Genomic DNA, 21917 nt, shown 5'->3' on the forward strand with positions numbered 1-21917 from the left:
ACTTTATGTTGTTCCAAGACCTCCGGTTTTGTGCATCAACATTTGGCGCCGTCTGTGGGAAACGACACTTATTCCTACTCTCTTCAGCTGTGTCAAGCTGGTTTCTATCATTCGTACACTTTCTTTTGACCAGGCATCCCTCTCCAACATGGGAAGCGAAGGAAGCCACAGCACACAGAATGACACCCCCCTTGCACATAGTGCGAAACAACGAAAGAAGGAAGGAAAACGAGTTCTTCTTCAAGCTAAAGTCGATGAGTTGGAAGCTCAGAACAACAAGATAGCAATAAGGAATGAGGTCCTCCAGGAGCAATATGAGAAGCTCTTCGAGACACTCCACGAAGCTAGGCAAGCTCAGACACGCGAGCTTGTTGCCCCCGTGGAGGTCAACCATCAACTGGGTGCCCTCCAACATGGAGGGTCACATGCATTCGACATAGATATCCCTGATAGGGAACAGATTACCCCTCGACTTGATAATCAACATGAGGCTTCTCTTAACCCAGTTGCTTCGACCCGAACCATGAGAAGTGGAGGGAGACACCTCTTTACTGAAGGGGCAGAAGGATCGAAAGCAGTCTTTCGCGATTGTCGGGATTTCCTGAAGCAACGTCGAGAGAATTCCATCCATATAAGCTCAAAGATTAATGACCCAAGGATTTCTGAGAGACTCGGTCCCCTGCCACGGCCCAAGCCGGCCACCAATTTGGGGAAGGGGCAACAAGTCCCAGAGAGACATGAGGGTACAGGGGACTCAGAGGTGTTCCGACAGACATACCCTGGAAGCCAGTACAGCGAGTCCAGGGAAAAATCACATGCCCTTGATCAAACCTTCCTAATTCCAAGAGGAGATGGAGATTTACGAAAGAAAGCTCCAGTGACACATAACTCCGCTCAGGACCCCCTTGTCCTACAACTTCTTGAGGAAGTAAACAAGTTGAAGGCTGAACGTCAGGCTGAAATACCTGACTGGAACCAACCCAGGCCTGGCCCTCTTACAAGGAGGATCCTCAACACCCCCCTTCAAGCAAAGACAAAGCAAAAGCTTGGCTTGCAACTTTATACTGGAAAAGAGGACCCGATTGAGCACCTTAACCTCTTTGAGTCCACCATGGCATACCGGATGCACACCGACGAAGAGCGATGTCTTCTCTTCCCCTCCACCCTCTCTGGTGGAGCTCTAAATTGGTATTGTCGTCTTACACCTGAGACGGTAGACTCATTTGAGGAATTGAGGAAACTATTTGTTTCCCAACACATTTTCCAAACCGATCGCTTGCACTCTGCAGATGACTTGTACACTATCCGCCAGAAGCCAGACGAGTCATTACGTATGTATGCTGGCCGCTTCAGCCATGAATACTCCCGGTGTGCCGAGGCAGATGACAAGACTGCCCTCAAAGCCTTCACGGCAGGCCTACGTGATTGTTTCTTTAAATACATGATCAATGCCAATACTTGGAAGACTTACTCTGAGGTGATGGCGCAGGCTTATAACCATGCCTCCGCCGAGGCAAAGACATATCAGGGGAAACCCCCTACAACCATCCTTTATCAACAAGTGGGAGGTGGAAGCCAGACTCACCTAAATGAGAAGACCTCGACTTCCCAAACAGCAGTGGCACCTCCCCATGCCTTGCATAATGCTTCACCGAATCAACAGACATATCAATTTCAAGGCAAGAGGAAGGATTTCCATCCTCACCACTCTCATTTCAGTAAAAAGAGTAAGGGACACTATCCCGATAACCAAGGGTATCGCCACAATAACGCTCGCCCCCAGGCAGTCAATGCAGTGGGTCAAACCCGCGTCAAGATACCCCCTACCCCAAGGTATGAGACATACACGCCCTTGAATGCCACATGCGCGGCCATTTACCCCAGCATAGCTCACCTGATACCAAAACCAAAGCCGAGGCACCCAGATTACACGCCCCCGAATAACGCGGGCACGTTTTGTTGCTACCATGAGCATAACGGCCATGATAGCGAGAAATGTATCATCCTCCGTGATCGTATTGAAGCTTTGGCACGAGAAGGAAAAATTGATCAATTCCTTCTTCACCCTCAAAGGGATAACCGTAACCAACGCCAGGTGAATGTCATATATTCCATAAGCGGCGGCACACCCATATCTGAATCTTCCAATAGGGCCATGAAAAACAGTGAACGAATTCTGAGGCCTGGTCACCAAGTGTTTCACGTGGAAGACATCAGGGGAGGGAAGTATCAAAAGCCTAACTGGGATCCGATATGTTTCTACCCTGAGGAAGAAAGAGGCATCATCTACCCTCATAACGACCCATTGATCGTGGAGGCTCACATAGCCAACTTTGATGTTCGACGAATCCTCGTAGACACAGGGGCTTCGGTCAATATCATGTTTGCCGAAGCTTTCAGGGCACTCAGTGTAGCTGAACACTTGCTCGATCGCTCGATTTCTCCTCTGATAAGCTTCTCCGGTGATATCGTGCAACCCTTAGGGAGCATACATTTACCCTTTACTATTGGTACAGGCCCTTACACGGCTACCATTACCACTAACTTCCTAGTGGTTGACTGCCCAACGGCATACAATGTCATATTTGGGCGCACAGGCATCAATGATCTCAAGGCTATGGTATCCACGCATATGCTGTTGATGAAATTTCCAACCCCCCATGGCAACGGCTACATCAGAGGAGATCAGCTTAGTGCACGATCATGTTACAACACTTCAGTTAAGCAACAACACTTGCCCGGACCCAAGGAAACCCTGTCTGTACATGACCAAGTCACAAAGACCAGCCTAGATGAAGCGAACTTGGATCTTCCTGATAGCAACAATCAACCCGATGATCCTCGAGATGACTCTTTCACCCAGCAAGCCCAACCTGCTGAAGAGTTGGAGAAGGTACCTATCTCAAGAGATTATCCAGATCGCATGGTGAAGATTGGCACCACATTGTCACCACCCCTTCGGTTAGCATTGATATCTTTTTTGAAAGAGAACACTGAAGTCTTCGCCTGGTCATACGAGGACATGCCAGGCATCTCTCCCGATGTCATCTGTCATCGTTTGAGTATTGACCCCAAGATCAAGCCGGTGAGACAGAAGCGAAGATCTTATGATGCTGAACGATACGAGGCAATGAAAGCAGAAGTTGAAAAACTCAAAGGCATAGGCTTTGTCCGCGAAGTCAATTACCCGACATGGGTAGCAAATGTGGTCCTTGTTAAGAAAAATTCGACCAAAGAAAGTCTTTTGCTTCAAAAGGTCTTGTGGAGAATGTGTGTTGACTACACCGACCTAAACAAAGGGTGTCCGAAAGATAGCTTCCCTCTTCCTCTTATTGACAGACTTATAGACTCTACGGCCGGGTGTGAACTCCTGAGCTTCATGGATGCTTACTCAGGATACAACCAAATCCTCATGAACCCTTCGGATCAAGAACACACAGCCTTCACTACCGACAGAGGACTATACTGCTATAAAGTCATGCCTTTCGGCCTAAAGAATGCAGGAGCGACTTATCAGAGACTAGTCAACTCAATGTTCGCCGAGCAGATTGGGAAGAGCATGGAAGTTTACGTTGATGATATGTTAGTCAAGAGCAAACATGCTGACCAACACATCACCAACCTATCTGAAACTTTCACTATTTTGAAGAGGTATCGAATGAGGTTAAACCCCAACAAATGTGCCTTCGGCGTAGGCTCTGGCAAATTCTTAGGTTTCATGATTAGCCAACGAGGCATTGAAGCTAATCCCGAGAAGATCAAAGCAATCCTCGACATGAAGGAACCGGTAACTTCAAAGGACATCCAGAGCCTTACTGGCAAGGTGGCAGCCTTAACCAGGTTCATTTCTAAGGCCACAGACAAATGTGCTCCCTTTTTTAAAGCACTTAAGGGAAGTAGGAAGTACATTACATGGACTGATGAATGTGCCGAGACATTCAAAAACCTCAAGGAGTACATGAGTAAAGCCCCTCTACTCTCCAAGCCCGAGGTAGGAGACATTCTCATTATCTACCTATCGGTATCAGCTTCAGCCGTAAGTTCCGTTCTCATTCGAAAGGATGGGAATATTGAGCGACCTGTCTACTACGCTAGCAAAGCCTTACAAGATGCGGAGACACGGTACTCTAACATTGAGAAATTGGCTCTGGCATTGGTCATGTCTGCTCGAAAACTCCGCCCTTACTTCCAAGCGCACTCCATCATCGTGCTTACCAATTATCCTCTTCGACAGATACTCCAAAGTCCTGACACTTCAGGGCGAATGATCAAATGGGCAATAGCGTTGGGTGAGTTTGACATCTCCTACCAACCAAAGCCAGCTGAGAAGGGCCAAGCAGTGGCAGACTTCATTGCCGACTTCACATATCCGGTTGACATTGCTTCTACACCTGAAGCAGTGGCTTCATTACCCCCGGAAGCTCAGAAGATAGAACCAACAACCCCAGCATGGAGTCTGTATGTTGATGGCTCATCCAACCAACAGGGCTGTGGAGCGGGACTAGTCTTGACTACACCCGACAAAGTAGCAATGGAGTATGCTCTTCGTTTCAAATTCAAGGCATCAAATAATGAGGCCGAGTATGAAGCCCTTCTAGCAGGATTACGTTTGGCCAAACACCTCGGGGTTAAACAAATTGATATTTTCAGTGACTCCCAATTGGTGGTCAACCAGGTTACCAACAACTTTGATGCTAAGGACAGCTCCATGGCAGCATATCTTGCGCAAACACAACTTTTGCTCAAGCACTTCCACTACCAGATCACCCAAGTTCCTCGAGCGGCAAACAGTCATGCAGACGCCCTGGCTCGCCTCGCCTCGGCTGTGGAAGACAAGATTGGAAGAAAAATTCATGTCGAACTGTTGGCAACACCAAGCACCATGGCCGCAGAAGTATGCAACTTACAACAGGGGGATAGTTGGATCACCCCGATCTATAATTTCCTTGCTCATGGCACCCTCCCAAATGATAAAGTCCAGGCTAAGCAAATTCGATACAAGTCTACCCGCTACCTGATCATCAATGATCAACTCTATAAGCGAGGTTTTAGCCTGCCATACTTAAGGTGTCTTACGCCTGCCGAGGCGGAAATCGTCCTTCGGGAAATACATGAGGGAGTCTGTGGAGATCATGCTGGATCTCGGTCCCTAGCACACAAGACTTTTCGCCAAGGATATTACTGGCCAACACTCCACCAGGATACCATCAAAGTATCCCGCTTATGTGACAAATGTCAACGATATGCGACTATTCCTCATTCCCCTCCAGAGCCTCTTACTCCTATGATCAGCCCTTGGCCCTTCGCCCAGTGGGGACTTGATTTGATCGGCCCAATGCCGGCAGGGAAGGGCAAAGTCTGTTACGCAGTCGTTGCAGTGGACTACTTCACAAAGTGGGCCGAAGTAGAACCCTTGGCAACCATTACTGAGGCAAAGATAGAAGACTTCGTGTGGAAGAACATCCTTTGTAGATTCGGCATTCCCAATGCGATAGTCACTGACAATGGGCGACAGTTCGACAACAAGAAGTTCAGGTTGTTCTGCTCTAAGTTCAACATCAACTTATGCTTTGCCTCTCCAGCTCATCCCCAGTCTAATGGACAAGTTGAGGCCATCAACAAAATAATCAAGCGCACTTTGAAAACCAGCTTGGACAAAGCTAAAGGCTGTTGGCCAGAATTTGTACCCCAAGTTCTTTGGTCATATCGCACTTCATATCGGACTTCAACAGGAGAAACTCCATTCTCACTTGCCTTTGGCACAGAGGCGGTTGTCCCTGTTGAGCTCGAGCAAGCAACATTCCGAGTCCAGAACTACATTCAAAGTGAAAATGACAAACAACTCACCCTCAACTTGGATTTAGTCGAGGAACACAGAAACCAAGCTCACTTGAGGAATGTCGCCTACAAGCAGCGCATCTCCAACTATTATGACTCTAGGGTCAAGCCTCGTTCTTTCAAAATAGGAGACTGGGTCTTAAAGAAACGATTACTCTGCGACAGAGTCCCGAGTGAAGGCACACTTAGTCCAAACTGGGATGGACCGTATGAAGTCATTGGCATCAGTCGCCCTGGCTCTTACACACTTAGAAGCTCCGATGGCAAGACCCTTGGCCATCCATGGAACGCTGATCACTTGAAGTACTACTACAAATAGACTCACGATGTACAAGTGTTGAGCTATAGCCGTTTGGCATCCTATGTAATGAAGGCCATTTGGCAATGAATTCAATAAAGAGGTAATTTAGCCAACTCAGCCCTCACTCTTTTACATTCATAGCAAGCGATGCCGGAACCCTTCTCAATCAGAAAGCAATCCGTCTTCCACAGTCACTACAAAACAAGCAAATGAAGACCGTGTCAAGCGCCAAAAAAAAAAAAAAAAAAAAAAAAAAAAAAAAAACAGCTTCATCCAAAAAGCTTCACCCGAAAAGCTTCACCTCCAAAGCTTCACCTAAAAAGCTTCACCCGAAAAGCTTCATCTCCAAAGCTTCACCCACAAAGCTTCACCTAAAAAGCTTCACCCACAAAGCTTCACCTAAAAAGCTTCACCCAACAAGCTTCACCCGAAAAGCTTCACCTCCAAAGCTTCACCCACAAAGCTTCAACACCAAAGCTTCACCTACAAAGCTTCAACACAAAACCTTGCTCCAAATAAACAAATTTTGTTCACAAAACCCAAGATGCCCTTGAACTTGTACAAAAACACTTGGGTAAACATAAACATTTTTTGTTTTACACCCACAAGGGCCCAAAATTTTCCTTCTTATTTATTCACTTATATATGTTCCCAAACATATTATAATAGATCCAACAACAAGCCAAAGTCCCAAATTTCATAATGGACAAAAGTACAAGCAATTCATCAATAATGAAGGTGCTACAAAAATTGGAATCTGCCCCAAAATAGAAATCCAACCCAGGAGACTTTTTCTCTCTCTCCCTCTTCCGCCTCCTTTCATCTATCAAATTTCTGCAACCTCTGCTCTTCTCCAATGGAGCTGAATTTTGGACACCCTATAGTTCTTGAGCATATGAACAACTTTCAAGAAGGAACCATTTCTGTTTGAGCGACGGAAATTAAAGTGTTGAAGCTCCAAACATGATAGTCGGCTTCTTGCAGATTTCGAAGCTGTTGTGATGTTTCGAAGATCTGGAAATATTTAACCGTTAGTTCATCCTGAATTTTTGATATGTTATGAAAGAGTCGATGAGGAACAACTTCAATGAAGAAAGCATACCGATCTGAACAAGAGAAAATGGAGTTTTGAAGCTCACAACAAATCTGACGGGTTGACAGATAAATAATAACCAGTCATTCATCATACCTGAATTTCTTGAGTTATACAGCTCCGAGGGATCTCAAATTTGGATATGTTGTAGTTCACAAGCTGAGGAACAACTTCAATGAAGAAAGCATACCGATCTGAACAAGAGAAAATGGAGTTTCGAAGCTCACAACAAATCTGACGGGTTGACAGAAAAATAATAACCAGTCATTCATCATACCTGAGTTTCTTGAGTTATACAGCTCCGAGGGATCTCAAATTTGGATATGTTGTAGTTCACAAGCTGAGGAACAACTTCAATGAAGAAAGCATACCGATCTGAACAAGAGAAAATGGAGTTTCGAAGCTCACAACAAATCTGACGGGTTGACAGAAAAATAATAACCAGTCATTCATCATACCTGAGTTTCTTGAGTTATACAGCTCCGAGGGATCTCAAATTTGGATATGTTGTAGTTCACAAGCTGAGGAACAACTTCAATGAAGAAAGCATGCTGATCTGAGCAAGAGAAAATAGAGTTTCAAAGCTCACAACAAATCTGACGGGTTGACAGACAAATGATAAGCAGTCACTCATCATACCTGGATTTCTGGAGTTGTACTGCTCCGATGGCTCTCCAATTTGGATATGTTGTAGTTAAGGAATTAACGAACAACTTTCATGAAGACAACTTTGTGATTCGACCTACAGATGATGGTGTTATGTTGAAAAACAATTCCGGTTGTTAGGGGAAATGAAAAACAATTCCACCAAAGAAACATCATTATGATGTTTCATCATTATGGTGTTTTCATCATTATGATGCTTTCATCATTGTGATGCTTCCATCATTGTGATGCTTCCATTATGATGTTAATGCACCAACGGTTACACCTTCTGCAATTCCACTTATTCGGGCCTAGCAACCTTCATCAACAAAATCTATGAAGAAAAAGTCCGGGGCTACCACTTAGAAAACAAAAGAATGAAGTTTTGGTACTTACGACATGGACTATTAGCAAGACACCTCATTCGTCAACTCCCTCGACTAGAGACTTGGGGGACTCCCACCATATGCTACTACGCCTTGGTACTCAAAAGTTCGTGACTACTCAGTGACTTGGATTTTTCAAGTCTCCAACCGAGAAGTTTTCCTCACTCGGGAAATTAAGGGAACACTACCTCAAACTACATGCTTCACTCACAAAGCTTCAACAATACAGGTTTCAACAAAAGCAAAAATTCAAAGAACTTTATGAAGAAGGCTTTGGTGTATTTAACACAATATGTTGAAATGAAGCAAAGCTTATTTATTAATATTTTCGATAAGCCACAAATATGTACATATACATGAGTCAAAATAAACAAACAAAAGGGAGCATTCACAAAGGTTGCTTAGGGGAAGTCTCAGCAGTCGGTAGAGCCCCAGAAAGAGAAAGCACCGGAGGGTGGTTATCCGGAGCCTCAGTACTTGACAAAACCCCAGAAGGAGGAGGCATTGGAGGTTCATCATTTGAAGCTTCATTACCAGGTACAGCCCTAGAGGACGAAGGCAATAAATGCCTTTGGAACAAACCCACAAACCGCTGATGATCAAGTAAAACCTTACCATCAGATTCCTTCATCTGGTCAAGCTTCCTCTTCATGTTTGTAGCATAGTCATGGGCGAGCCGGTGCAACTGCTTATTCTCATGCTTGAGCCCTCTAATCTCCTGTTTGAGACTCATCACTTCAGCAGCCAATGATTCAACTTGGCGGGTTCTAGCAAATAGGCGTTGGGCCATATTAGACACAGAACCTGCACACTGAACACTAAGAGCCAGAGAGTCCTTAACAGCCAACTCATCAGACCGTTTGGAAAGTAGTCTATTATCTTTGGGAGTGAGAAGGTTCCTGGCCACCACTGCAGCGGTCATATCATTCTTCATCACAGAATCCCCAACGGTAAGAGGACCAGTAGGGGATATGAAGGATGGGCGCCATATGTTGTCTGGAGAAGGCGTGGCTGTCTCTTCTCCAAGGTTCAAGTCAAAACGACGGTCGGAGGGTCCAGACATTTTCAAATGTGTTGAAGAAGGAAGAGGTCAGACAAATCAAGATCTTAGAAGTGCAAGAAATGAGCTTCTACTGGTAGAGATTCAAGTGTGTTGTGGAACTTAATGCCAGCCTCTATAAAAATCTGCACTCGACGGAGCTTCAGAAATCGAAGAGGCGTTTGCTTTCTCAAAAGCTGGGCTGCTCAGAGACCACGAGGGCCGATCTCAGAAATCGAAGAGGCGTTTGCTTTCTCAAAAGCTGGGCTGCTCAGAGACCACGAGGGCCGATCTCAGAAATCGAAGAGGCGTTTGCTTTCTCAAAAGCTGGGCTGCTCAGAGACCACGAGGGCCGATCTCAGAAATCGAAGAAGCACCTGCTTTTTCAGCCTCGTCAGCACCTGTCACATGCACACTCAGCTTTGCGGAAATTACGGGCAATCTGTCGAAGATTTCTGGTGAAGTAGAAAGCACGTGAATCTTACTGTTCAATCACCGCTCTCCATATGCACCATCAACTCCTCGGGTACCACATATAACTTTGTCAAAGATCTCTGACAAAGTTTAGGCACGAGAATTTCGAAGTTCCAGCTACCCTACTATTACCCATAAGGGTAAAGGAACAGCACCACTGCTTGACAACTGGAAAGTCCCTATGTGTGTCGACCTCCGGGTTTTGCGGCAAGACAGGTTGGCAAGAACGTCCAACCTTTACTCACATTCGAGAAAAGACTCCCAACATAATTACTTTCTAAAAAACCGGAGTAGCACCGCTTTCCGAATCTCGAGAGTCAGATCCTCGACGGGATTGCTTGTTCGAAAACCGAAGAGGCACAACTCTCAGAACTTCGAGAGCCAGATTTCCTTAGATAAAGCTTGTCTGTAATCTTCACACGTAACATCAGCTTTCCAGATACCACATACCACTTTTTCAAAGTGCTCTGACAAAATTAAAACACGTGAAGCTGGCAGCTCCCACTACATTGCTGTGACCAAGAAGGGTAAAGGAATAGCATTACTACTTGTTATTGGGAAATCCCTATATACATTGACCTCCCTCCTCAACGGACAGGCAAACCTGCAAAAATGCTCAACCCTTTCTCACATTCGAAAAGGCACCCTCAACATAACCTCTCGAAATACTCAGCTTTATTTCCCCCCGATAATACCTCAGCAAATAAGCCACACCAAGAACAAGAGTATCTCATATCATCAGGGTCGAAAGCAAGAGTATCCCATATCATGCTTTCTCCCTGTCTTTGTCTTTGTCCTTGTCCACACCTGCAGGACAAGGAGAAAGAGAGCAGTCAGTCGGAACCTGAAATCAAACCTCCAATTTGGAACTGACTGCCTGGAGCCTTTGCCTGGTTGCTTACTTAGCATTGCTCTCGAGTACTCATCCTCAACTGCTGTCAAGGTCACGAATTCCACCGGCAAATACCTCATGACAGTTGATCAGATATTGGCTCTTTACACTGAAGCTGCCAAGCGTGGATGAGTCACTATGAAGGAATGTTCTGAAGGACCATTTAAATGCAAAGGTTGCACACCACTTCTGCCATGCAAAAGATTGAAGCAGAAGGTTCAACGGTGAGCTGAAACAGATCACTACAGCACGACACCTTTCCATACCACATTCATTATTCCGTCAACAGCAAAAGTATCCCATATCATCAAGGTCGAACGTACTCTAGATTTGATGGACTTGTTTTGACCCTCAAATTTTTGAGTCGGCCTTATACTCTGAAGGGCACCAGAAAACCCTCCAGCACAGTTCAAGAATAAGCCTGTGGAAAGTTACTTTTTCAAAAGCAAAAGTATCTCATATCATCTCTTATCCATTTGCTTCTCCTTATCCTGGCAGTTGAATGAGAGACAAGGAGAATGAGAACAATCAACCGGAAGCCGACGTCAAACCTCTGATCCTGGGTTGCTTACTTGGAAGTTTGACTGCTTACCTTGTCTGTCACCTCTTTCGGCAGATCTCCTAGCTCGGCGACTTGGGGGACTCCTACTATAGGGTTTGTATCACACTTGACTAAGCCCGAAACTACAACTAAGCTTCAAGTGAAATTGATACATTACCTTGTGCGTCAACATCAGCTAAGTACACCATTCCCGGATGGAGGAAAGGTACTTCCAGAGAAGGGCAGATGAAGATCAGACCACACTTCGGTACTTAGAAGTTTCGTGATTACTCAAGGGATTGGATCTTGCAAGTCCCCAACCGAGGAGTTTCCCTCACTCGGGAACTTAGGGGAGCACTGTTTGTACCATACTTGACCAATCCCGAAACTACCGAGCACCGGCCAACGCTATACTGTCAAGGACCCAGAAGAGTTCCCCTCCGACCAGGAGGCCAATCACTACTCGACACGTGTCAAGATTAGAAGCCAATCAGAGCGCAGCACGTGTCAACATCAAGAACCAATCATAACATGACACATGTCAATGTGACAAAGCTACAAGTTTTTCTATAAATAGGGGTCATTCCCCCACAATATTGCCTAATGCCATTTTGTGTTAAATCATTCACAAGAACTCACTAAATTGAGAGCTTGATCCTTTGTACTTGTGTAAGCCCTTCACTACTAATAAGAACTCCTCTACTCCGTGGACGTAGCCAATCTGGGTGAACCACGTACATCCTGTGTTTGCTTCTCTGTCTCTATTCATTTACGTACTTATCCTCACTAGTGACTGAAGCAACCAAGCAACCAAGCGAAGGTCACAAAACCTGACACTTTCTGTTGTTCCAAGACCTCCGGTTTTGTGCATCAACATCACTCTTCAAAAATTCTATAGTGAATATTTTGAAATTTTAACTGTTAATTTTTTTTCTTGTTTTAAACTAGATATCTAATAAAAAGCTCGGAGTGTCTGATATTAGGAGCGTCATAGAAAATCCCTTCATTCTCCTCAAAATTGTTAGGTAAATTTTTTTTTTTGGATGAAGAAAGTTAGGTAAGTAGAAACTTATGCATTTCAATATAAATATAGTGTAATGTTTCAACTAAATTATACGAGGTTGTTTCTATAATGTGACAAGTATTGAGAGGCAGTTTAAAATCACAAAACACAAGTAAAATATTAAGTCACTCAGAAATGCTAAGTAATAAAAACAGTTAAATGTAAGTGTTTTTCATATAAATTAACTAAACGAACAAGAGAAAACTATAAAAATTCCTAGCTAGTTGATCATTTGTTTATTTGTTACTGTGAAAATTGATACCAAAAACAAAAAAGGGGTGGTCTTCTAGGAAACACTTTCAAGTCACGCTTTTCTTAGTATGCTCACTTTTTGTTGATGGGTTTTGTTTGGTTGCCTAGAAAATGGAGTGAAAAGTCTCTTCGGCAAGCCTAGGCTTATATTGATATTAGCTAGGGTTTACATGCATTGTTTTGTATTCTACTTGAGAGAAAAGTGTTGACGATGTGAAAAATATAAATGGCAGTTCTCAAGAGAATCGACTTCAGATAAGAGCACACTCTCTCTTCTGAAACTCGTCAAATTTGCAGAACATCAGCAGCACTACAGCAAGTGAAAGTTTGTAATTTATCTTCAACATTAACTTCTTTTTTCTTTGTTTGCCGGAATCGTGTCGGGATACAAAAAGATTGAATGCTCTTACCCAACTGCTTACGCATGTCGTTTGCTTTCTTTCTGTGAGCTTTTGGTGCTCTCTGTGAAATGGCTAGGACTAAATTAGTCAGTTCCTCATTGTGTTTTGCTGTCCTAATTTCTTGCCTAGGTCTCATTTTCTTGGTGAACTTTGACTTGTTCTTCGCTTTCCTTGTTACAATTTCTATCCTCTCAACTATTTTGCTCCTCGCCAACACAAATAAAAAGCTGGTTATTTTGGACGAGAAACCAGTCGGAACTGGGAATCTCCCCGGAGGCCAAGAAAACCTGCCGGATGCGGAGCAAGTTAGAGAGCAGCTGCTAGTTCGTAAAGATGTCAAGATTTCAAAGTCGGACCAGCAACTCACTACTAGTTCTTCCAACGTCGACATGGAATTGTTGTATTCTCTAGCACAAGAAGCAGAAAGTGAAAAAGACGTTGTAAAAGAGCTTCATCAACTGGTAGAGACTCTCACAGAAACTGCCCAACAAAGTGACCAAGTTGAAATTTTGGATTCACCATCAGAAATAAGTGATAATTTGGATGAAAAGTTTGAAGTTTCTGATGATTGTTCAGTCTCTGATGATGAAGAAGAAGATAGCCTCATTGAGATTCCGCTGCAGTCAAATTTGCAACAAGGTGTGAAAGAGGTGTTGGGAGATATGAGTGAGATGAATGAAGAAGAAAATCTGATTGAGATTGACATTTCAATGGGCTCCATCAAGTTTCCAAGGTTTCAGAGAGAGATTATTCAAGCATGATATATCGTATCATATCACTTGTAAATTATTTTTATTCTACAGGTCAATTTAATTCATGTTTCAAGTTTTGATCGATGGTAATTTTCTGTTTTTAGAAAGCTGATTAGGTATTTAGCAAGTAGAACCAGACTACTAACTTTTATACAACATATACTTAATTATGAATTAATGAATTGGGTCACACACACACGGATATATATATATATTTAATTCAGTTAACTCAGATTCGAGAATATGTCGAAAATATCCAATAGACAAAAACAAACACCAATATTTATTCCAAAAAATGTGAGAAAATTGTTCAAAAATTAAATTAGAAGGGTAAAATTTCGGCCAATTTAGGCCCCATGTCTAACAATTATAAGCTTCCCTAGGTGCTGATGCCTCTTGGAATTTAGAAATCTTCAATTTGGTATACTTAGGATCACCTTCTTGAGCAAAGTTTGACTTTTGATGCTTTTATGACATGAATGATTTCCGCAACAACTATAGGTAATGCAAAGCAAAGTGGAACCAATGGTCAATTGTATTATGGTGGAAGTACGTCTCAAGGTCTACAGGATCTTGATTTGTGTGGACTTTGTCCTAATTCTTGAAGCTGAAGGCCTTGAGAGCTAGAGAATTATGCTTCAAGGATGATTGCCACCCTAAAGTGGGCCTCTATTATGTCTCCCCTGAGGCGCATGTTAGGGGTTGGAATCCTTGCTGCGTCCCCCACACATTTATGGTGGTTTTGGCCTCAAATACATTCTAATTGGCTTCAGGCAATGGAATGACATTCGAGCTAGTGGGGCAAGCTTGATGGTGTTTCATTAAAATTTGATTGTTCTATCAACAAGATAGAATCAAATCCGAGAACTTAGTGAAGTTCTAAGCCTTTATTGTTCTGGATGACAATATTCGAGATATCTTCTGTACGACACTCAAATTTTACTTGAAGGATTAAGAAAATAAGAAACTAACTCATTAAGCAAGTCTTGTAATCAAACACATGGTATTTTGGATAAGTTTAGAGAAATCTTTAAATGTGGTAAACACGAGAGATTCTTCTATACAACACTCAAACTATGGCCCAAGAGAGGAGGGGGGACTAGAGAAGGGAGTTTGGTTGACCTGAAAATGGGAGGGGGGAGGGGAAAGATGTGATTTTTTGTGTTTTTGCCGTGTTGTTGAAGTGGTTCGGTACCCCGAACCCAAGAATTTCTCGACAAAAACACTAATATGTGATAGTACTAAACCACGTTTTATAATAAAAGTTACGACATGGTCAATGTTTCATGGACTTGTGATGCAATTCAATAACTCGATATACACCACATGACGAAACCATCATGCTAAAATCTTACTAAAGTTTAATACGGTGCACCAAACGAGGCGTTTAAACCGAACCCAAGTGACCTGGCCCAACAGCAACCGATATGTCCAATCCATTATTATGGAGGGAAGGCACTCGAGATGGAGCTCACAGCCACGGCCCCGCGATCTGCTAAGAAAAATCAGAGGTCAGATTACCCAATTTTATCAAAATTTCGAATTTGAAATTCAATTTGTTCGAGTAGACACTAATTTCTCATTTTCCATTTCCTATTTTTTGTGAATTTATTTGGGTGCCCAGAATTTGCTCTAGCTATGATTGAAGATCTCAGCATTGGACGGTCTCCGGAGATTTTCATCGATCGCTTCAGAAATTACTGCACGAATCCCGATTCAAATTGGTTAGATCCTAAGCTTTCTTTCTCGATTTTAGTTGATTGTTCAGATTTTCCTCTATATTCTCAGCAACCAAACAAGCGCCACAGAATTCTTACGTTTATGATTCACTACTTGTTAATGCATTATTACTACGTTTTAAATTTTAGTTATCGAAATTGTTATGCTCTGCGCAGCTACTGTAGTTTTGATTCACCGAAAGGGCAGGAGATTCTCACGCTTCGAAGAACAAGCCATGTGCGTAGATTAGGTAGGATTGTTGTGCTTGCCATGGAACATGATTTTTTTGGCTTCGAAATGCATTTCGTTATTTGTCTTTATTAATGTGCAAACAACTTATCAGAGGCATAGCACGCCGTAGAGCCGTGCATGTATTTTTGTCAGACTATCAATGTCAATGTATATGTGATCATGACTGAGTCTTACAATATAACAGACAATAGAACGTTATCGGAAATGTTTAAGAGATTTTGTGAAGTGCATTTGTTATTGATGATTAACTGGTTCGCGTAATCTGTTTCATATGTTTTTCTCAGGGTTTTGTTGATTATTCAGCAACTTCTGCAAGAAAACAGACATGGATCTAAGGCCTGGTTTGGTACTGAGGTGATTTTGAAAAAAGTGGGTATAAAAAAAAGCTGGGTTGTGTTTGGTAAACATTCAGCTTCGGTTTTTTTTCACAGTTTTGGGTAAAAAAAAAAAAGCCAAAAACACAAAGCTGCAAAACCCAGTTTTGAAAAACCGGTTTTTTTTCACATCTGTTTTACATAAAAGTTTACCAAACACTATAATATTGCTTTTTTTTAAAAAAAATCACTTTTACAAAAAAGTTTACCAAACACGTTGCTACTTTATTTCACAGCTGCTTATTCTCACAGCACAGCAGAAACAGTTTTTTTTAAAGCACAACAATACCAAACCAGCTCTAAGAGGGATATCTATTACATGCATCCTTCTATATTTTCAGGTGATCTGAGTTATCTTTCATTTCCAGTGTCAAAGCATAATCCATACTATATGATATAGTTCGTTAAGGGTGCGTTTGGTACGTGGGACGGGACGCGTTCCGTCCCGCGTTTGGTGCGCCAAAAATGGGTGGAACGGGTTGTTCCACGGGACAGATTTGGGGTGTTTTTGCGTCCCACCTCCCCCCCCTGGAACGGGTTTGTTCCACGTCTGTGGAACACAATGTTTTACCATTTTAAGACAAATATACCCCATATCTTTTTCAAAAATTACATCTTCGTTCCGTCCCGTCCCGTCCCGTCCCGTTCCGTTCCGTCTGCGTACCAAACGCACCCTAAGGGACCTTGAACTTGGATTATGATAAATTGTATTCTTTGTAAATTTAGTAAACCTTGACAAATGCAATATATTTTGGGCCTTATATTTTTCATATCATCATGGAGAACACAGGATTTCTGTTTAGACATGATCTTTAATAATTTGAAGTTCTTGATATGGTATGTTCACGGTCTCTCCATGTAAGTAGTAATATTTTCTGCTTAAATTACAATGCGGATCAGTCAGTCGTAGACCGTGCAATCAATGACATATGCATCCTTCTGCATTGTAGTCGCCACAATTTGAATGTCGTGGGTACTCCGATTTTTTCCATTGCTATTTTATTTATATTATTGTACTCGAGCCTGTTATGTACGATTAGTATAATAGCATTTTGATAAGCCTGCTCATAATTTTTTGGTATTTATTTCATGTTCCTCCTTTTGACAGGTGTCTGTAGGAAAGGGGTACGTATGAAAAATTTCGCTTGATTTTCAAAGAAAAGAAGATAACGGTGTACTTTCCTGTTTGATTTTGTATGAAAATGACTAATGCCAATACTTACACCTTTAAATGCGCGCATTCCTGGTTTTATTGAATACTTTGTTAATCTTGAGTTGATCGACTTCCTCCCCTGTGGTAGCATTAGATTTTCGTGGCATTGATAACAATTCACATATTGTCAAACCAGATTGTTAATTGACATGCTTTATAGGTTGGTAATGGGCTGGTTAAGGTTCTTAGAAGCTGGAAATGTATTTGATTGCATAAATAGGCCCAACACAGTAAGAATGGATCTAATTTGATTTTTTTAAATGATTTGATGATATCTTCTTCATTGTTGCCTTACTGTGTCTGAACTTAAAACTTTGCATCTGGTTCACATACAGGCCTTCCCTGTCCCTATTCATGTTGAAGAGGTTAAAGGTATCCAGATGATTAAGAGAGAATAATTAAATTTCCGTGTTTAGAAACAATGTTATTCAATTTTGATAATCTAAATGTTATAAACGCATTGCTAATCCTTATAGACCAACCCTAAGTGTCCAAAGAAAGAAAACTCAAACCTTTAATTCTAACATGCAGATATTGTCAGTGTAGCTCGGTACATACTTGTTGTGGAGAAAGAATCAGGTATACCATTTTTTTTTTTTTTTTGTAACTCTGACGCTTTAGCATGATAGAGCTTGATTTTGATACGTGCTTCCATCAACAAACCATCATTTGTTTATATATTTGTACAATTTTTCAATGATTGGCAAATGACCAGTTTTGCAACAAAAACCATTGCATCTTTACCACCGTAAGCATACACCTTTTGCTTTGTCCATATTAACTCTCTTGGATCCTTGCAACAGCTTTTATTATTTTTATGGGTGTTTTTCTTCACAGGGGCGTGGCTATCCTGATATTCCCACAAGAAGGTAAAGAGTCCCCTTCAAACTTAAAATGGGAGTAGGCAGTGCCTTGCCTTATATGCTGTTTGCACGTTCGTTTCCTTTTTGTCTATTTAGTTCTTATAATTTTCCGTTATATTTGCTAGGTTTTTGGGGCTCCTTGTTGATACTCTGCATCTCCCTATCTATTGCTTGGTAGATTGTGATCCGTACGGTTTTGACATCCTCTCGATGTATCGGTTTGGTTCTATGGTTAGGCTTGCTGATTAATCCGTTAAATTGTTATCTACTTTTTGCCAAGTTGACTAGCATGTGAACTACCTAGGAAAACTGCACATATTGAAGATTAAGAAGTGCTGAAGAAGTCAATTGTTTTGTAGACTGCTCCTACATTGTAACGAAGCTCAAGTTTATATCAATTTAACGCACTCCCATTGTTATGTAAGCAAATGGTCTATGATGCAAAATTTCTACGCGTCCCCGAGGTACTCTGGCTTGGAGCCTTCCCTTCGGACTCAGACAAGTACGGTCTTCCACAACAGTGTCTCCTTCATTTGACGGTAGAAGGTGAGAGATATGGTGCTTTACATTGGCATTTCTTTGTTTGTAACCTTCCTGAGGTTCTTCATGCCAGACAAGAGGAAAACGGAGGCCATGCTACTTCGATGCTACTTACAGAATGAAGCGCCGCCACAGTGGAGGTAAGACTCTGTAGGTTTCTTATCTCATTCTTCATATGACTGGATTGATTAAATTACATTTCATAGTTTTACTCTTTCTAATGACAGATTGGAGCTACAGTTGATGCTGGAAAGAGGAGTGAAGTTTGAGTTAGAAGCGTTGTCTGTGCACGAACTTAACTATTTGTCGGAGGTGTACATACCATCTAAACTTCAAGGTGGAGTCCACATCTAACACCATCTAAATCTGTATTACTTAGATTGTAGGATAAACGAAATTATCGGATTTCTGCAAAGCATAATCAACATTTGCATTTGCAAACCATTGTTAAGTGGACAAACAATGATCTGAAAACACAAAACTGGAATGCCACAATAATTAGTGATGTAATTCCTTTGTGATTATGGTGCGCTATCGTTTTTACCTTTTTACTTGCATCCGAAGTCTCTGTTTCTCGGTGGGCTAAAATCGTGCTTCGCTTTTGAACGCGATCCTGCACAAACAGAATTCTGACATATTGCAAGGCACTGTGTTTAATTTGGTGAAATGTGATGACCCTGGTGAATACCATTGGATTACTCAATCATCCTAATATGGATCAGGCCTTGTGATTCTATAATATCGCTTGAAAAAACAAAGAAGTAAAAAGACTCTTTTGCTTATATATTTCCAAGTTCCGGGCACACTGTTGACGTGGAGTTCCACCAACTATGACATGACACGTGTGTATTTTTAACATCATGACTTGATGGCTTTTATTAATATAACACCAACCTTCTCCCTTCACTCTCCCTTCACCGTCTCTATCCACACCGACAACGAAGCAATTTCCGACCAAAACATCACCACCACCTTCATCTAAGGTTCTAAAAGACATTAGGCGCTAGTCAGTGGCAGGTTGGGACCTAGCACCTAGGCGGATTTAAGTAAGTATATTATATATCGTATAAATAATTGTCTAATTATACTTAATAATTTCATTGGGATATAAAAGAATTCGATTATATATCTTTTATATTATATATAGAATGAATAAGTGTCTATCTAAGTAAGAGACGTGACCTAGGCGAGTGTCTAGGTGGGTCTGGACGGGCTAGGCGACGCCCTAAGCTAGTCTAGGTGTCATTTCTAAGTTTTCAAACGCCTAGATATTAATCGGGCCGGTGGCTAGCGCCTAGGCGGGGATTTTAGAACAGTGGCCACCACCAAGATCAAAGTTAAGTGAAAGAACACGTGACAGATGATTAGGTGTACGGTAAACATATACTATAGTATATGGTGGTGAGCAAAAATGCTCTCTTCTTTAAATGGTGGGTCTGTGTTAAAATTGTACATGTGTCAAGTCATGGTTGATGGAACTCCAAGTCAACTAATGAGCCTGGAACCTAAAAGCTTTTCTCCAAATGTAGAGGTGTCATGTTATGGTTGGTGGAACCCCATATCAGCTAATGAGCCTTGGAAAAATTTCTTTTAACCAACTAAGAAGATATCAAATTAACTGTTGGTATCTTGTCGATATTAATTTCTTCTTAATCAATTTGAATTTGATCTATTTTTTTCTTTTTGAATGTACTATGACGACTGAATGTCCACATTCACACTTATATCTCTCAATCCGAATTAAGAAGTAAATTCGAATATTAAAAATTACGTGACTTGTATTAGGCAATTCATCCAATAATAAAACGTGGTTTTATTACCTCTTCTGCAAGGTTTTACAGAGTGGAATTGTTGAAACACTAATATTCCTGCTCGAATCAAACTTATATGGAAATATCCGAGACCAGAGATTTTAGGAATTGATCCAGAATGTAACAGCCAAAATACAACTATAAAACATGGAAATTCATGAGTAATTATCTTTTTAAAAATAATATATAAACGACATAAAAATAGGTCAGACTATGAATCGGTTCAGACAACAGTAAGCTGTGCAAGAAAACACCATTCCGAAGAGCTACCAAGAAATTCTATCAGAAGCTCTGATGGATTCTTCTGTTGCACAAATGGTAAGATTATAACACTTTTAATACTTCTGTCTTTGTATTTTTTGTTAACGAGGCAATATTTTGAATTACTCTAATTTATGAAAGGAAGGTTTGAACTGGGTGCTGGTAGTGGGCACAGTGTTGTTGGACAACTGACCTAACTCGCATATGTTATCTTCGTTTGTTTTTAATTGTAATTTATTTTATTTTATTTTATCTTATCTTAATTTGATATGAATTCGTTCTTTTGCAGAGTTGTGTTCTGAAAGTAAGCATCAATTGTGAAGCATGCAGGAAAAAGATCTATGAAGTCTTGCAGAATATTTATGGTATATATTTTTCATTTTCCCCCTCCTTGATTTACCCTTTTATTTTTCACTAATATGAATTTATTTATTTTATTTTGCTTATGTGAAACTTAGGTGTGTATAAAATTAACATAGATGCAGAGGGAGGAACGGTAAAAGTTTCAGGGAAAGTAAATCCAAGTACACTTCTAATGGTGTTGGAAGGGTCAGGGAAACATGCAGAAGTAAAAAGTGTTACGTTCGACGGTGAGGTCAAGAACGATTGGGGTGGGGGATACGATTATTTTGGAGAGGCTGGATATGGTTATGGTTATAACCCTTATGGAGTGGCGCCACCGCCATTTTATCCCTATCCGCCGTATGGAGGGTATGACTACCACTGGTATGATCCCGGTCGTCTCAAAATGATGCCATTGCCAGCGCTGCCCCCACCACCATTGGCGTTACCTTCGTCATCGCCACCGGTACCACAGCAGTCTCAACCACCACTGCCACTACAATTACAATCACAATCAGTGCCACCACAACCACCAAAAACACCGGCACCACCAAATCAGGCGCCACGACCACCGCCACCGGCAGCCAATGCTGCACAGACAATAGCGAAACCAGCGGCCAAATCGGATAAGAAATCTAAGTGTTGTATCATGTAAGGTGCTGAAATAGGTCTAGGATAGCTAGACGGCTTATTGTTCATTCATCATACAAGGATTTCCCTGATAATTATACCATGTAAATTCGGAACTCATTTTTTTTCTCTCCCCTTGACATTTCATGTCGAAAGAATTTTGGTCTAAATGTTTAAGAAATTACATGTGTGTTGTGGCCTATATATAATGAGAGAAAGAGAAGAGGCACGATAT

The 21917-nt window shown here is 41.7% G+C and overlaps 3 protein-coding genes and 1 long non-coding RNA gene across 26 annotated transcripts; 3 read left to right on the forward strand and 1 right to left on the reverse strand.

Moving 5' to 3' along the window:
- Nucleotides 1–6805: 6805 nt before the first annotated feature.
- Nucleotides 6806–7847, reverse strand: LOC126616051 (uncharacterized). Its single transcript, XR_007620992.1, has 2 exons — nucleotides 7329–7847; nucleotides 6806–7153 (listed from the first exon to the last, which is right to left on the reverse strand). It is a non-coding gene; the product is annotated as an uncharacterized LOC126616051 (long non-coding RNA).
- A 4721-nt stretch (nucleotides 7848–12568) lies between these two features.
- Nucleotides 12569–13755, forward strand: LOC126616044 (uncharacterized). The gene has a single exon (XM_050284005.1). It carries the CDS (start codon nucleotides 12994–12996, stop codon nucleotides 13684–13686), a length of 693 nt encoding a protein of 230 aa, XP_050139962.1. The 5' UTR covers nucleotides 12569–12993; the 3' UTR covers nucleotides 13687–13755.
- A 1134-nt stretch (nucleotides 13756–14889) lies between these two features.
- LOC126616042 (meiotic recombination protein SPO11-1-like) lies at nucleotides 14890–19162 on the forward strand. Of its 23 annotated transcripts, none has more exons than XR_007620971.1 (11): nucleotides 14890–15188; nucleotides 15302–15401; nucleotides 15933–16017; nucleotides 16289–16363; nucleotides 17131–17147; nucleotides 17396–17465; nucleotides 17571–17607; nucleotides 17767–17814; nucleotides 18073–18104; nucleotides 18224–18329; nucleotides 18458–18544. XR_007620971.1 is itself a non-coding variant. In XM_050284002.1 (11 exons), exons 1-10 carry the CDS (start codon nucleotides 15122–15124, stop codon nucleotides 18274–18276), a joined length of 618 nt encoding a protein of 205 aa, XP_050139959.1. In that variant the 5' UTR covers nucleotides 14891–15121; the 3' UTR covers nucleotides 18277–18316; nucleotides 18524–18612. The 23 variants fall into 23 exon arrangements, 7 of the variants coding, with proteins under 7 accessions (XP_050139960.1, XP_050139959.1, XP_050139958.1 ...); XR_007620972.1 differs by having other exon boundaries at nucleotides 18224–18316; XR_007620973.1 differs by having other exon boundaries at nucleotides 18524–18542.
- A 152-nt stretch (nucleotides 19163–19314) lies between these two features.
- On the forward strand, nucleotides 19315–21824 carry LOC126616045 (uncharacterized). The gene is made up of 3 exons (XM_050284006.1): nucleotides 19315–20767; nucleotides 21000–21075; nucleotides 21169–21824. Exons 1-3 carry the CDS (start codon nucleotides 20744–20746, stop codon nucleotides 21705–21707), a joined length of 639 nt encoding a protein of 212 aa, XP_050139963.1. The 5' UTR covers nucleotides 19315–20743; the 3' UTR covers nucleotides 21708–21824.
- Nucleotides 21825–21917: the final 93 nt, after the last annotated feature.

Source organism: Malus sylvestris, chromosome 3 (genome assembly GCF_916048215.2).
Source record: "Malus sylvestris chromosome 3, drMalSylv7.2, whole genome shotgun sequence".
Lineage (NCBI taxonomy): Eukaryota > Viridiplantae > Streptophyta > Magnoliopsida > Rosales > Rosaceae > Malus > Malus sylvestris.